The following is a 16,127-nucleotide window of genomic DNA, read 5'->3' on the forward strand; positions in this document are numbered from 1 at the left end:
CAATGGCGTTGCGACTGCGCGCGTCCCGATGACACCGATTTGTAGGGGCGGAGCATAGCGAACCGGCGACAAACCGGCACCTGTCCCAATTCCGGTGTCGGAAGCTAGTCTCCGCCCAATTGCTGATCCCGAGATCGACGTCACGCTCCGGATAATTCCGCCCATGGGCATTGGGGAGACTCTAGAGTATTTTTAATAAGGACATGGGGAGCCTACACTGAGTAAATAAGACAAAGTTTTATTTACAGAAATGATACGTACACGATCAGGCAGATCGTCACTGGTTTCTCTCTTTCTATGATCAATGCTTTACTGGCCGACCTTCTATATATTTGCTAATTGAGATACCCTGCATCTAGCCAGGGAGCTAGTACTCCGCAAAGAACATGGGAAAGTAGGTAGGTCCCTTGCAGGATATTACAGTATTGTGTATAGTTTTTGTCTTCCTATTTAAAAAAGGATAAAATGCATTAGAAGCAAGTTCAAAGAAAGTCCATACGATTGATCCCTGGAATGGGATGAGGACAGCAATGTTATGCGGAAAGGTTGGACAGGCTGAGCCTGTGTCCATTGTCATTTAGAAGGTCGAGGGGTGATGTTATTGAAACATATAAGTTTCTGAGGGAATACAGGACAGGGTGGATGCTGAAAGCATGTTTCCCCTTGTGGGAGAATGTAGAACTGGGATGCAGTTTAAAATTAAGGGCTCTCCCATTTAAGATGGAGATGAGTAGAATTACCTTCTTTCACAGGACCAGGAATCATTGGAACTCTTTTCCCAGAGATGAGAGGAGGCAGGGTCAATTAATATTTTTAATGTATATGTAGATAGAATCTTGATTAACAAGAGAATTAAAGCCATATTTGGATTCCAAATTCACCACATGCGGCTCATGATTAGCTACCATCTGGCAAGCATCCAAAATGTGACCATAGTAAAGTTTCACAATTATTGAAAGAAATTGATTTTGTCCTAACTCTGAATGCTCAGCATTCAGATGTGATATACGCAGTTCACTGTGCTCACACAGCAGGGCCAAGGAATTTTAACACCTAAAGCTAAGATCATTTTATGCATATACGGTATACTTACATGGCAAACATTTAATGTTGTGTACACAATGGGCTCACAGCTAATCTTGTTAGTAACCTTGCACATCTTTTATAGTCTGAAACAGAAAGCACACAATGGAATTTTAGAATTAAATATTTAGAGAACAATAACTTTTTGTGAACAATTTTATTCAAACGCAGTGAAAGTCTTGATGATTTTTAATACATTGCTGCAGTTCATTGTAAAATCAGAGCCTAATCCGGAAATTTAGACTCCAAAGGAAGTTCTGATCAACCTCCACAGAACGACCTCCACTGGAATATTCTGTCCAATTCAATAAAGCTACAGTGCTTTAGGAAGAGTGCAAAGACTTTAGAAAGGGCTTGGAAAAGATTTACGGGAATTGTTCCAGGGATGAGACTTCAATCATGAGGATAAGTTAGAGAAGCTGGAGCTTTCCTCTGCAGAAAAGTGAAGGTTGAGAGGACATTTTATTCTCCCTGTGTCTGCGTGGGTTTCCTCCGGGTGCTCTGGTTTCCTTCAACAAGTCTCAACATGCTTGTTCGGAGAATTGGACATTCTGAATTCTCCCTCAATGTACCTGAACAGGCGCCGGAGTGTAGCACCGAGGGCGTTTTCACAGTAACTTAATTGCAGTGTTAATGTAAGCCTACTTGTGACACTAGTAAAGATTATTATTATTAAACCAGAGGATAGGTGCTGATTTGAAGTGATTGGCAAAGGAACCAAAGGCGACACAAGGAAAATATTTTTTATGGAGAGAATGGTTACAGTTTAAAATACAGTGCTTCAAAGGGTGGTGGAAGCAGATTCAGCTATGCTTTTCGATCGGAAATTGGATAAGCGCATGAAAGGAAAGAAATTGCAGGGGTAGGGAATAGGGTCAGGAGTGGAACTAGCTGAATTGTTCTTGCAGAGTCAACAGAGGCTCAACTGATCAATGGTTATTTCTCTGTTATAACTGTTCCATGATTCCATAGGGAAGTGAAATTCAGTCTGTTCTTAAGGGTATAAATCAGGGACTTTCAGCAAAATCCAGTTTTTAAAAAATTTGGATCAATGTTGCAATTTTCACAGGCACAGAATGTCCCGAATGCTTCTTTTTGAAATATTTTATAAGTGCAGCCGTTGTAATATTAAGGAGCGGAGGCACTTCCCCACATTACACATTACGTGGGGCAGCACGGTAGCATGTTGGTTAGCATAAATGCTTCACAGCTCCAGGGTCCCAGGTTCGATTCCCGGCTGGGTCACTGTCTGTGCGGAGTCTGCACGTCCTCCCCGTGTGTGCGTGGGTTTCCTCCGGGTGCTACGGTTTCCTCCCACAGTCCAAAGATGTGCGGGTTAGGTGGATTGGCCATGCTAAATTGCCCGTAGTGTCCTAAAAAGTAAGGTTTAGGGGGGGGGGTTGTTGGGTTACGGGTATAGGGTGGATGCGTGGGTTTGAGTGGGGTGATCATTGCTCGGCACAACATCGAGGGCCGAAGGGCCTGTTCTGTGCTGTACTGTTCTATGTTCTATTACAATTATGCCACCATGGGGTAAATACAACTGCCACCAATTTGGAAGCCAGTGCATTTCTTGGAAGAAATTAGCCTGGGAGATTATGACCCAAAAGTTGACACCCTCATCTTTCATTTTTTGCCCAAGTAAATGGAGAAGCAGAATTGAAATTCTCTCTTTGTGATTTCAATCCTCACACTTTCATTTCCAGAAGCTTAATACTGTTCATTAAACATTGAAAATGTGATAATAACTTTGAAATTGTAAATTGATACCTTTGAAAATTGATCATTTTAAACTTTCTATGGTATATTTTATTTTGTTTCCTGATTCTAAGGAGGCTACCAAAAATAGACAGCAGAAATTAATGAACATTGTATCCTTGACACAATGACATTCATACAGTAGAATCAGTAGAATTTGTATCTCAGGATGATAAAGAAAAATGAACAAAACACTCCAATAAAACTATATATTAAAGTATATACTGTAAACTGTTGGCAGGTAATTGTAACAAAGACTAAAGAACATAAAGAGCAGTCATTGAGACAGAACCACCAACTAACATTAACTGATCAAAAATTATTCAACACTATTAAACTCATTTATCTATTGGGGGAACTTTTTCTACTTCAATATATATGAAATGTCAGAGCTGCAAAGTGAGGGGGATAGCAGCTCTGCAATCTGAGGCATTGGGAAAGAATCAGTTAGAGTGGGAGACAGAACAATAAATCTTAATTTCAGCATGGTGAGGTGTGATGCATATGAAAAACATGCACATCAGCAGATTTGGCAAAACATTGCAGAAAAGCTCAATGGTGCTGTCCCATATTTTCACCTATAAAAGGCCAGAAAGGAAAGCCTTTCAGATGGTCAACTTTTTCTTGTGTTCTGCTCAGACTGCAATTGAAGTGTTAATTGATTAGAATTGCATTTACCCTCTCTGTTAGTGGTCTAATGAACATTTTGACATGGAGCAAAGATGTAATGCTGCTGTTACACCACACGTACCGCTTTGGAAACTGGCACACTTTTTATGGGCTCCTGCCGGCAGGTATCATGAGGGGAGTGGGAAGAAACTTTCCTAAGTGTTGGATTTCATCGTCGATATCTGCTCGCACTGAGAGGAGGCGCCTGGCCTATGGGAAGTATTCAAACGTTGTCCAGCGGATTGCCGTGGATCTTGATGGTCGGGGGACAGTGTTGTGTGGCAGGAACAGGCTGGTAGAGAACCTTTGTTTTCCAGATGTTTAGTCTGAAGCCCATTCTCTCATACATCTCGGTTTGTAGCTTAGCCTCTGAATGCTCACACATGCACGTGTCATCTGTGTACTGCAACTCAGTGACAGAAGGTGAGGTGGTCTTGGTTCTGGTCTGGAGGCGCTGGAGGCTAAACAGTTTCTCGCTTATCCTGGTCAGCTCTGCTCTGGCGGGAAGATTCATGGTGATAGCGTGGAATATTGCAGTGAAGAAGATAGGGAAGATCTTTGGTGCAATAACGCAGCCCTACTTGACTCCAGTTTACTTGTATTGACTCTCTGATGGATCTATTGCATGTCATAGTGGAGCATGTCACCGTGACAAATTTCTGCAGAAGTAGAATTTGAGGAGGATGTTCCGCAATCCCTCACAGTTGACAGATTCGAAGACCTTTGCGAGATCGAAGAAGTGTCATGTACTGGGCTTGGTGTGGAACCCTGCACTTTTTTTGGATTTGTCGTGTGCTGAAGATCATGTCCATTGTGCCTTGATGACCGGAATCTACAATGAGACTCAGAGAGGAGCTCTTAAGGCACTGGGAGGAGTTGGTTGAGGAGGATTCTCGCGATGGCCTATATCGTGGCGGACAGAAGGGAAATCCTCTGTAATTTCAGGAGTTGGACCTGTCTCCTTTCTTGAAGGTGGTCACAATTATGGCGTCCCTGAGATCTCCCAGCATGCGGTCTTCCTTTCAGACGGGGGTCATGAGGCTGCGCATTCGTGTCACGCATGTCTCTCCGCCGTATTTTATTACTTCAACAGGGATTCCATCTGTGTTGTAAAACTTGTTGTTTTTCAGCTGTTCGATGGCCTTTTAAACCTCACGGCAGGCTGGGGCAGTGCGGAGATGGTGGTAGGTAGCGGGATGGTGTCGAGGGCAGGAGCATCGAGGCTGTGTCTTGGTTGAGGAGGTCCTTGAAATGTTCTTTCCAGTGGGCATTGACTGCCTTTGTACCTTTGATGAGCGCCTCTCTGTTTTTGGCTCTCAGTGTGAAGGTGTCTGGGTATTCGGACCCTAGATGGCTTTAATTGTGCTGGAGAAGCCATTCAGGTTGTGGTTGTCAGTAAGTTGCAAAGTCACTTGCGCTCTTTCCACCCACCATCTGTTTGTTAAATCAGGGGTTCTTTGTTGCACATCAGCCTACAATTGCCTGTTGGTTTGCTTTCTCTTACTTGGGTTTTTGTGAAGCTGCCAATTCAGGAACACCTTGAGCTTGTGGTCCAGAATATCCTGGATCTCCTGATCATTGTAAACGAACGGGTCTCCTCGTTGGTGCTGACTATGGTGGCTGGTAGGGCGGTCTCGTGGCTGTGGGCACTCTGCGGCTCTGGCTCGTTGGTCAACGCCAGATTGGCTGTGAGGCACCGGCTGAGTAGTTCTTTATTCTCAGGGTCTTTGAGCCCAGCTACATTGAATGTCCGGAAGCAGAGATTTTTCTGCCTCTGCTAGTTTGGATCCAGGTTGACGGAAGTGGTAGAGTCGATTAGTCGGTTGTCAGTCTGGCAGTCATCGACTCCTGAAATCGCGCAGGTGTTGGGGACGCCTTTTCGGTTCCTCGCTCAAATGATAATTTAGCCTATTACGTGCCAGTGCTTGGAGTGGGGGTGTTGTCATGAGGCCTTCTGCTTGTCTCTCTTGCAGAACGGGATGTTTGTTGTGACAAGGTCATGTTCGAAACTCCATTGGGGTTTGTTTACCCCACGTTTTCCCTCCCTAACAAGTAGGCTTACATGAACACTGCAATGAAGTTACTGTGCAAATCCCCTACCCGTCACATTCCGGTGCCTGTTCGGGTACTCAGAAGAATTCAGAATATCCAATTCGCCTAACAACATGTCTTTCGGTGCTTTGTGGGAGAAAACCGGAGCACCCGGAGGAAACCCATGCAGACACTGGGAGAACGTGCAGACTCCACACAAACAGTGACCAAAGCCAGGAATCGAATCCGGGTCCCTGCCACTGTGAAGCAACAGTGATAACCACTGTGCTACCATGCTGCCCATCTAAACCTAAACTAATTTTTAAACTAATGTGGCAGGGGGATGGGAACCAGATTGGGAAGTTAGAGGTCAGTAAAGAGGCAGTAACTAAAGCCAGTAAGGTATTAGATAATAAACTCAATGTGACTAAGGGGAAGAGTAGACAGGGAAGAGATGATGAACGCAAAGGGACAGGTGGTCTGAGGTGCATTTGTTTTAATGTGAGAAGTGTAGCAGGTAAGGCAGATGAATTTAGGGCTTGGATGAGTACCTGGGAATATGATGTTATTGGTATTACTGAGACTTGGTTGAGGGAAGGGCAGGACTGGCAACTGAATATCCCAGGGTATAGATGCTTCATGAGGGATAGAGAGGGAGGTAGAAGGGGTGGAGGAGTTGCATTACTGGTCAGAGATGATATCCCAGCTGTGATTAAGGAGGGCACTATGGAGGTTTTGAGCACTGAGGCAATATGGGTGGAGCTAAGAAATAGGAAGGGTGCAGTAACATTGTTGGGACTTTACTACAGGCCTCCCAAAAGCGAGCATGAAGTAGAGGTACAAATATGCAGACAAATTAGAGAAAAATGTAGCAGCAATAGGGTGGTTGTGATGGGAGATTTCAACTTCCCCAACATTGAATGGGATTCATGTAGTGTTGGAAGCGTAGGTGGAGCAGAGTTTGTAAGGAGCATCCAGGAGAGTTTTTTAGAGCAGTATGTAAATAGTCCAACTCGGAAGGGGCCATACTGGACCTGGTATTGGGAAATGATCCCGGCCAGGTGGTTGAAGTTTCAGTCGGTGATTACTTTGGGAATAGCGATCACAATTCCGTAAATTTTAGAATACTCATGGACAAGGACGAGAGTGGTCCTAAAGGAAGAGTGCTAAATTGGGGAAAGGCAGAGTATAACAAAATTCGGAAGGAGCTAGGGAATGTGGATTGGGAGCAGCTGTTTAAGGGTAAATCCACATTTGAAATGTGGGAGTCTTTTAAGGAAAGGTTGATTAGAGTGCAGGACAGACATGTCCCTGTGAAAATGAGGGATAGAAATGGCAAGATTAGGGAACCATGGATGACTGGTGGAATTGTGAGACTAGCTAAGATGAAAAAGGAAGCATACATAAGATCAAGGCAACTCAAAACTGATGAAGCTTTGGAGGAATATCGGGAAAGTAGGACGAATCTCAAACGCGCAATAAAGAGGGCTAAAAGGGATCATGAAATATCTTTGGCTAACACGGTTAAGGAAAATCCCAAAGCCTTTTATTCGTATATAAGGAGCAAGAGAGTAACTAGAGAGAGGATTGGCCCACTTAAAGACAAAAGTGGAGTCAGAGGAAATGGGTGAGATTCTTAATGAGTACTTTGCATCGGTATACACCAAGGAGAGGGACAGGACAGATGTTGAGGCTAGGGATGAATGTTTAAATACTCTAGGTCAACTTGTCATACGGAAGGGGGAAGTTTTGGGTATTCTGAAAGACATTAAGGTGGACAAGTCCCCAGGACCGGATGGGATCTATCCCAGGTTAATGAGGGAAGCGAGGGTCGAAATAGCTGGGGCCTTAACAGATTTCTTTGCAGCACCCTTGAGCATGGTTGAGGTCCCGGAGTACTGGAGAATTGCTAATGTTGTCCCTTTGTTTAAGAAGGGTAGCAGGGATAATCCAGGGATTTACAGACCTGTGAGCTTGACGTCAGTGGTAGGCAAACTGTTGGAGAAGATACTGAGGGATAGGATCTATTCACATCTGGAAGAGAATAGACTTATCAGTGATAGGCAGCATGGTTTTGTGCAGGGAAGGCCATGCCTTACAAACCTAACAGAATTCTTTGAGGAAGTGACAAAGTTAATTGATGAGGGAAGGGCTGTAGATGTCATATACATGGACTTTAGTAAGGCATTTGATAAAGTTTCCCATGGCAGGTTGATGGAAAAAGTAAAGTCGTATGGGGTTCAGGGTGTACTAGCTAGATGGATAAAGAACAGGAGACAGAGAGTAGTGGTGGAAGGGACTGTCTCAAAATGGAGAAGGGTGACTAGTGGTGTTCCACAGGGATCTGTGCTCGGACCACTGTTGTTTGTGATATACATAAATAACCTGGAGGAAGGTATAGGTGGTCTGATTAGCAAGTTTGCAGATGATACTAAGATTGTTGGAGTTGCAGATAGCGAGGAGGACTGTCAGAGAATACAGCAAAATATAGATAGATTGGAGAGTTGGGCAGAGAAATGGCAGATGGAGATCAATCCAGGCAAATGCGAGGTGATGCATTTTGGAAGATCAAATTCAAGAGCGGACTATATGGTCAATGGAAGAGTCCTGGGGAAAATTGATGTACAGAGAGATCTGGGAGTTCAGGTCCATTGTACCCTGAAGGTGGCAACGCAGGTCGATAGAGTGGTCAAGAAGGCATACAGCATGCTTGCCTTCATCGGACGGGGTATTGAGTACAAGAGTCGGCAGGTCATGTTACAGTTGTATAGGACTTTGGTTAGGCCACATTTGGAATACTGCATGCAGTTCTGGTCGCCACATTACCAGAAGGATGTGGATGCTTTAGAGAGGGTGCAGAGGAGGTTCACCAGGATGTTGCCTGGTATGGAGGGTGCTAGCTATGAAGAAAGGTTGAGTAGATTAGGATTGTTTTCATTGGAAAGACGGAGGTTGAGGGGGGACCTGATTGAGGTCTACAAAATTATGAGAGGTTTGGACAGGGTGGATAGCAACAAGCTTTTTCCACGATTGGGGGTGTCAATTACAAGGGGTCACGATTTCAAGGTAAGAGGGGGACAGTTTAAGGGAGATGTGCGTGGAAAGGGTGGTGGGTGCCTGGAACGCTTTGCCAGCGGAGGTGGTAGAGGCAGGCATGATAGCATCACTTAAGATGCATCTAGACAAATATATGAACGGGCGGGGAACAGAGGGAAGTAGACCTTGGAAAATAGGAGACAGGTTTAGATAAAGAATCTGGATCGGCACAGGCTGGGAGGGCCGAAGGGCCTGTTCCTGTGCTGTAATTTTCTTTGTTCTTTGTTCTAAACCGTCTCCTCCACTGAAAATCAGCAACATCCAACAGCCATGCTACAGCCAGAAGGATAGCACTCCCAGTGCTAATGTAATTCAATTTTTTCAAGGGTTCTTTGTGAATTTTCTTGAGGGCTACATTTTGGTTTTCAGGGGTTCCTTTTTCATTTTCACTATTTATTAGTATAGCATTACCTCCTGTATTTGTGTTGAACTACTTGGGATTTCTTCTTTAGATCTATGTTTTCTGAACTTTATTTTCCTAGGACCAACTTTTACCAACCGGTTGATCTTCGGGATCTATGCTGAACTTCGTGACCCACGCCGATCAACGTTCATGACCCATGCCGGGTGATCTTCCTGACACACCATTATTGATTACCTTTAATGTGACAGGCGAGTCTACTTGGCCCTCACAATCTCACTTGCTTTATCATTCAATGTTACATTTCTGCTAAGGACTTCAGCTGACGGTTTAAGTTCTCGCTGCATCCTTTGAAAATAAATCAATAGGTTTGTCCTCGAACCCGCCATGCTTCATCTTCAAATGCCTTTGATGTTTTGAGGGTTTTGAAATTTAATTTGCCAGTACTTCCCTGCAGATAACATACATTGGCTTTGCATCTTGATTTGCATTAGCAAAATAAACAATGCCACACCTGAAGAAATCATCTTTATACTGCATTGTTCCCAATTTCCATTTCTTCTTAATTGTTTGTTCCTGGAGCATTGGATACAGCTGGAACCAGCAGTGCATTAGAACATAGAACAGTACAGCACAGAACAGGCCACCCGGCCCTCAATGTTGTGCCGAGCCATGACCACCCTACTCAAACCCACGTATCCACCCCATACCCGTAACACAACAACCTCCCCCTTAACCCTACTTTTATTAGGACACTACGGGCAATTTAGCATGGCCAATCCACCTAACCCGCACATCTTTGGACTGTGGGAGGAAACCGGAGCACCCGGAGGAAACCCACGCACACAGGGGGAGGACGTGCAGACTCCACACCGACAGTGACCCAGCCAGGAATCGAACCTGGGACCCTGGAGCTGTGAAGCATTTATGCTAACCCCCATGCTACCCTGCTGCCATTGTCGTGCCCTGGACTCTCCTGAGAAAGCTCTCTCCACCAGATTCAATTTTGAGATCGTGGCCTGTTTACGTCTCTTCCTTTAATACAAAATTATTCATCTTCAGTTCTTCACACAGTCCTGTTGCTTGCTTGATGGAAGGTACAAAATGGAAGAATCTCTCCTCCGCGATTTCACGCCAGAGCATGTGACATCAGTGTATGGGATGCATGATCTGCACTCTACCGCCTCTTCCGGCAGGAAAACTCCATCATTGTTTTTACCCTTTGGTAAGGCATGGTGACTCAAATGCAGCAGGTAAAATGGATTGCCATAGAATGAAGGCACCATGATTGATACCCTCTGCCCATATTCATTGAAAGAACACCTTGGTTGCGTACAGTCAGGAATGCATTATGGCAGAGATTTTGGTGCAGTGGTAATGTCACTGGACTAATAATCCAGAGTCCCTGGCTAATGCTCCCACCATGGCAGCTGGGGGAAATTAAATTCAACTGAAAATTTTTGAATATAAAACATATCGTCAACTGTCATTGATCATTGTAAAAACTCATCTGGTTCATTGGTGCTCTTCATAGGGGAAATCTGCCATCCTTTCCTGGTCTGACCTCACTCCAGATTGACAGCAAGGTGGTTGACTCTTAATTACCTTCCAAAATGGCCCAGTAAACACTCAGTTTAAGAGCAATTGCCAGTGGTGCCCACATCACATGAAAGAATAAAGAAAGAAAAATACTGCACTGTCATGGTGTTTCATGATTGATGGAGGTTTGAATCCTACCAGGAGGAAGACACTCATGTGGTGGGACATATTCCTAATTGCCCTCAAGATGGTGGTAGTGAGCTGCCTTCCTGAACCGCTGCAGTCCATGTGGTACAGGCTTACCCACAGTGCTGTTAGGGAGGGAGTTCCAGGATTTTCACCCCAGCGACAGTGAAGGAACAGAGATAATTCCAAATCAGGATGATGAGTGGTTTGGAGGGGAACATCCTGCTGATGGTGTTCCCATGTGTCAGCTACCCTTGTCCCTCTGGATGGTAGCAGTCATGGGTTTGGAAGAGGGAGGTCATGCCTGATAAATTTGATAGAAATATTTTGATAAAGTGGCCGTGAGTGTGGATGAAGAAAATGCAGTTGATGTAGTTTCTATGGATTTTAGCAAAGCCTTTGACAATGTCCCATATGGGATACTGATTGAGAAGGTTGAAGCACATGGAATTCAAGGATACTTGGCGAGGTAGATCCGAAACTGGCTTAGAAATAGGACACAAAGGGTGGTGGTAGAAGGCTGTTTGAGTAACTGGAAGTCAGTGTCCAACGGTGCACACAGGGATCAATGCTGGGTCCCTTATTGTTTGTTTTATATATATAAATTGTACAGATGGGAACATGGAGGAATGATAAATAAGTTTGCAGACAACACCAGGAAGGGTGGTTAACAGTGAAGAAGGGGGAAGCACGGTGGCGCAGTGATTCGCACTGCTGCCTCATGGCACCCAGATCCCGGGTTCGATCCTGCCTCTGGGTCACTGTCTGTGTGGAGTTTGCTCATTCTTCCTGTGTTTGCGTGGGTTTCGCCTCCACAATCCAAAGATGTGCAGGGTGGATTGGCCACGCTAAATTACCCCTTAATTGGAAAAAATGAAGTGGGTACTCTAAATGTATAAAAAAACACAGTGGGAGGTGACAGGAAGATATAGATGGGTTGATCAGATGGGCAGACCAGATGGTATTTAACCCTGGTAAGTGGGAGGTGAGGCATTGTAGAAGAGGAAACAGGACAAGGGAGTATGTAATGAATGGCAGGACATTAGGAAGCTCAGAAGAACATGTGGATTTGGGGGTATTTGTTCACAGATCCCTGAAGGTGACAGAGCAGGTGAATAGGATAGTTAAGAAGGCATTTGGAACATTTGCCTTTATCAGTCGTGACATAAAATGTAAGAACAAGGAGGCTATGTTGAAGCTCTATAGTACGTGGGTTAGGCTACAATTGGAGTACTGTGTGTAGTTCTGGTCACCTCACAATAGGAATGCGATGATTGCACTGGAGGGAGTACAGAGGAGATTCACCAGGATGCTGCCTGGGATGGAGCTACTGAGCTCTAAGGAGAGACTGGATAAGCTTTGATTTCTTTCTACAGAGCAGAGAAAGCTAAGGGGGATATGGTATAAGATTAGGAAGCGGTTGCATTGGGTAATTAGGAAGCAGTTGTTCCCCTTGGTTGAGGGGTTTATCACAAAGATCTTGCAGATCGTCCACATTACCGCGACTGTTTGTCGGAGGTGGAGGGAGTAAATAGATGTGCTTCGGGTGCCAGTAAAGTGGGCTGCTTTGTCCTGGATGGTGTTGAGCTTCTTGTGTGTTGTGAAGCTGCACCCAAGCAGGCAAGTGTAGAGTATTCCAGCACATTCTTGGCTTGTTCCTTGTGGACATGCTTTGGGGAGTCAGGGGGTGATTTACTCATGCAGGCTTTTTAGCTTCTTACTTGTTCTACCACAGTATTTGTATGACTAGTCCAGTTCAGTTTTGCTCGGGCTCCTTGTTGTCACAAATGCTACCTTAATGTCAAGGGCAGTCACTCACACCTCATCTCTGAAATTCAGTTCTTTTGTCTTGGTTTTGTTTGAATTAAGGCTGTAATGAGATCAGTTGCTCAATGGCCCTGACAGAATCCAAATTGACCATCAGTAAGCAAGTCATTGCGAAGTGCCACTTGATAGCACTGTTACTGATCCTTTCCATCACTTTCACAGAATCCCCACAATGCAGTTGGAGGCCATTCATTCCTGGAAACTAAGGGGCAATTTAGCATGGCCAATCCACCTAACCTGCACATCTTTGGACTCTGGGAGGAAACCGGAGCACCCGGAGGAAACCCATGCAGACAGGGGAAGAAAGTGCAAACTCCACACAGTCACCCAAGGATGCAATTGATCCCGGTCTCTTTACTGATGGCTCAGAATAAACTGATGGGGTGGTAATTGGCCTGGTTGTATTTGACCTGTTTTTTGTGTACAGGACATAGCTGGGGTATTTTCCACTTACTAGTTAGATGCCAGTGTTGTAGCTGTACTGGAAGAGCTTGGCTCAAGGCGCAGGAGGTTCGAGAGCACAAATCAGTACAATTGCCAGAATATTGTCAGGACCCATAGCCTTCTCAATATCCAGTGTCTTCAGCCATCTCTTGATATAACGTGGAGTGAATCAAATTGGCTGAAAACTGACAGTTGCGATGCTGAGTACCTCCGGAGGAAATCAAGCTGCATCATCCACATGGCACTTCTAGCTGAAATTTGTTATGAATGTTTCAGTTATCTTTTGCACTGATGTGCTGGGCTCCTCAGGAGGAGGTTACCTTGCCCTTGTTTGCCCTGATGCCATGAGACTTCATGGATCAGTGCCAATGTTGAGTACTCACAGAAAACTGTATACCGCTGTGCCGCCACCTCTGTGGGGACAGGATATACCCAGGGATAGTGATAGTGGTGTCTCGGACATTATCTGTGAGGTATGATTCCATCACGATGAGTATGTCAGGCTGTTGCTTGACTAGTTTGTGGAAGAGCTGTCTCAAATTTGGAACAAACTAAGTGGCTTGCTTGGCAATTTCACAAGGCATTTAAGGGTCAATCACGTTTTGCGGGACTGGAGTCACATATAGGCCAGACCACATAAGGACAGCAGATTTCCTTCCTTAAAAGACCTTAGTGAGGCAGATGGGCTTTGACAAAATTTAACAATGTTCCATTGTCATCATTAGACTTTAGATTATGGGCTTTCTTTTATTGAACTCAAATTCCACTATGAGATTTGAACCCTGGCCCCCAGAGCATTACCCTGGGTCTCTAGGTTACTTGTCCAGTGACAATATCCCTGTGGTATCAGCTCTCCAAAGGGACAAAGGGAGCTGTTTTATTGTCATGTGATAGCATAGACAGTGATTTGAGAGGAAGTCCATTTATTTGAAAGTGACGTGCACAGGTTATCAAAAGTAGACTTTGTTGTACAGAAGGAATGTATCAGGGCAGCACAGTGGCACAGTAGTTATTACTGCTGCCCCACATCGCCAGGACCCAGGTTAAATTCTGGCCTTGGCTTACTGTCTGTGTAGAGTTTTCACATTCTTCCCGTGTCTGCTTGGGTTTCCTCCGGATGCTCTGGTTTCCTCCCACAGTCTAAAGATGTGCAGGTTAGGTGGATTTCCATTCGAAAAAATATACCCTGTGTGTCCAGGGATATGCAAGTTAGGTGGGGTTACGGGGATAGGGTGGGGTAGTGGGCCTAGGTAGGGTGCTCTTTTCGAGGGTCAGTGCAGACCTGATGGGCTGAATGGCCTCCTTCTGCGCTGCAGGAATTCTATGGTCAGTGATATGTTCCACAGTGCCCCTTTCAGTAAATGTCATCATGGTAAATCTGCCAGTGATCCAATCGTTCAAAAAGAATGAAAGGCAAATGCGGGTGTCTGTCAGTATTATCACATGGCTTTCACTTCCATTGAAATCAGTGGAAATGGAAAGCAGCTGGTGTCTATAACATTTGACAACCTGTAACACAAACCGGAGTCATTCTTTGTGGCTGGCTTAGAGGGAATATCTGTGGAGGGCTGTAGGCCAGAGTTTGATTGAAATATTATGGGGATAAAGGAATACTTAGCAGTTGATGTTTTTAGAATTGAGGAGTAGATTTTTGTCTTTGCCACCCAGGCACTAAGCATCACCTTATTATAGAGTGCAAGCCCAATGGGGAGGATCGCATGCCAGGAACTGAAGTTGCTGACTTCTGCTTTTCAATTATTGGAAGGAAAATGTATTGTGGTCGATAAGAGAAATGTGGTCATCTTCACTCCTCTCTGCAATTTATCCTAATGATACTTTATAGCTACGCAGAAAATCTCCCCCAGAGGGTTATATTGTAGTACTTTCTTAAAAATCTTTATTGTCACAAGTAGGCTTACATTAACACTACAGTGAAGTTGAAAATCCCCCAGTCGCCACACTCCGGCGCCTGTTTGGGTACACTGAGGGAGAATTCAGAATGTCCAAATTACCAAACAAGCATATCGTTCAGGACTTGTGGGAGGAAAGCGGAGCATCCAGAAGAAACCCACGCAGACTCGGGGAGAACATGCAGACTCCGCACAGAGTGACCCAAGCCAACCCGGGACCCTGGAGCTGTGAAGCAATAGTGCTAACCACTGTGCTACTGTGCATTAGACCCAAATTGGTTCTCTTCAAACCAGCACCTTGTCTTTGGATTCCAGAAGTATGCAGACAAATTTCAACAGACTAAGGGGCACAGTACGGGAGGTGTCTTGATCCATAACTATCCCTCAATCAAAAAGAGATTTTCTGGTTATTAATGTTTTTGTTTGCAAGACATGGTTGTGCCCAAATTGACTATTGTGCTTTATACCAATTAAGAACAATAACAATAACAATGCCCTAATATAACTAACTGGCCCTGAAATGTGGGAAAGCTTCAGGCATTTGGCCTCTGATGTGTTCCCAAAATGAGCCAAAACAAATTTTGAGCCGTTTTTGTTTAATGTGTACCTTGATTTGCAAGAATAACTTGTGAGTTTGTAAGTGATGATAGTGAACCTTGTAAAGTAAAACTCGGGTACTGTTCAGCAACAGAAGTGTAGAGTTGCTGCTTTGATAATGCTCAATATTTTCCACACAAGAATGCATTTTTCAATATCCAATTTAAAAATCATGACGGGATTAAGTTTTTATTTCAAAATTGCATAATAGAATGCTTTGACCACAAATTATTATTTGCTTTGGCAAAATGTAATCCTATCAAGAATTATTTTCTATGAGGAGCTATTTCAGACTATTTCAATGCAGCAAGACTTAATTTCATTAAGAAGAGCTTACATCTAACACAGTGCGTCATTCTAAAATGTTGTTTTATTTACAAAATGATGTGAAGAATAAAATAAGGGCTATATTTCCTCATGGGAACTGATCAGGGTCTGGGCAACACCTAATAACAAACTCAAGTTCTGCATGATGGTCACAGAGGAACTCTGGTGGTCATAATTTCAGTGTAGACAAGATGGTTTAAAGCCTGCACCCTGATCAAATAATCTCATTGGAAGTGCTGATTTGGATTTGAAGCAACAGTATCTGTGCTGTACAATTGAACACACAAAATTAAGGAACA

General features: G+C 44.3%; 1 protein-coding gene across 4 annotated transcripts in view; it reads right to left on the minus strand.

The window, feature by feature from the left end:
- Positions 1-16,127, minus strand: part of alkal1 (ALK and LTK ligand 1) — a 69,474-nt gene that overhangs the window by 11,461 nt on the left and 41,886 nt on the right. For 3 of the 4 annotated variants that reach the window (XM_038809342.1, XM_038809343.1, XM_038809341.1), the window contains one exon: positions 1,094-1,169. The exons of the other annotated variant lie outside the window; for it this stretch is intronic. In XM_038809342.1, the coding sequence (XP_038665270.1) occupies positions 1,105-1,169 (65 nt within the window). In that variant the 3' untranslated portion in view covers positions 1,094-1,104. The remainder of the gene's footprint in view (positions 1-1,093; positions 1,170-16,127) is intronic. 4 annotated transcript variants of the gene reach the window in all.

This window comes from Scyliorhinus canicula, chromosome 10 (assembly GCF_902713615.1).
Source record: "Scyliorhinus canicula chromosome 10, sScyCan1.1, whole genome shotgun sequence".
NCBI lineage: Eukaryota > Metazoa > Chordata > Chondrichthyes > Carcharhiniformes > Scyliorhinidae > Scyliorhinus > Scyliorhinus canicula.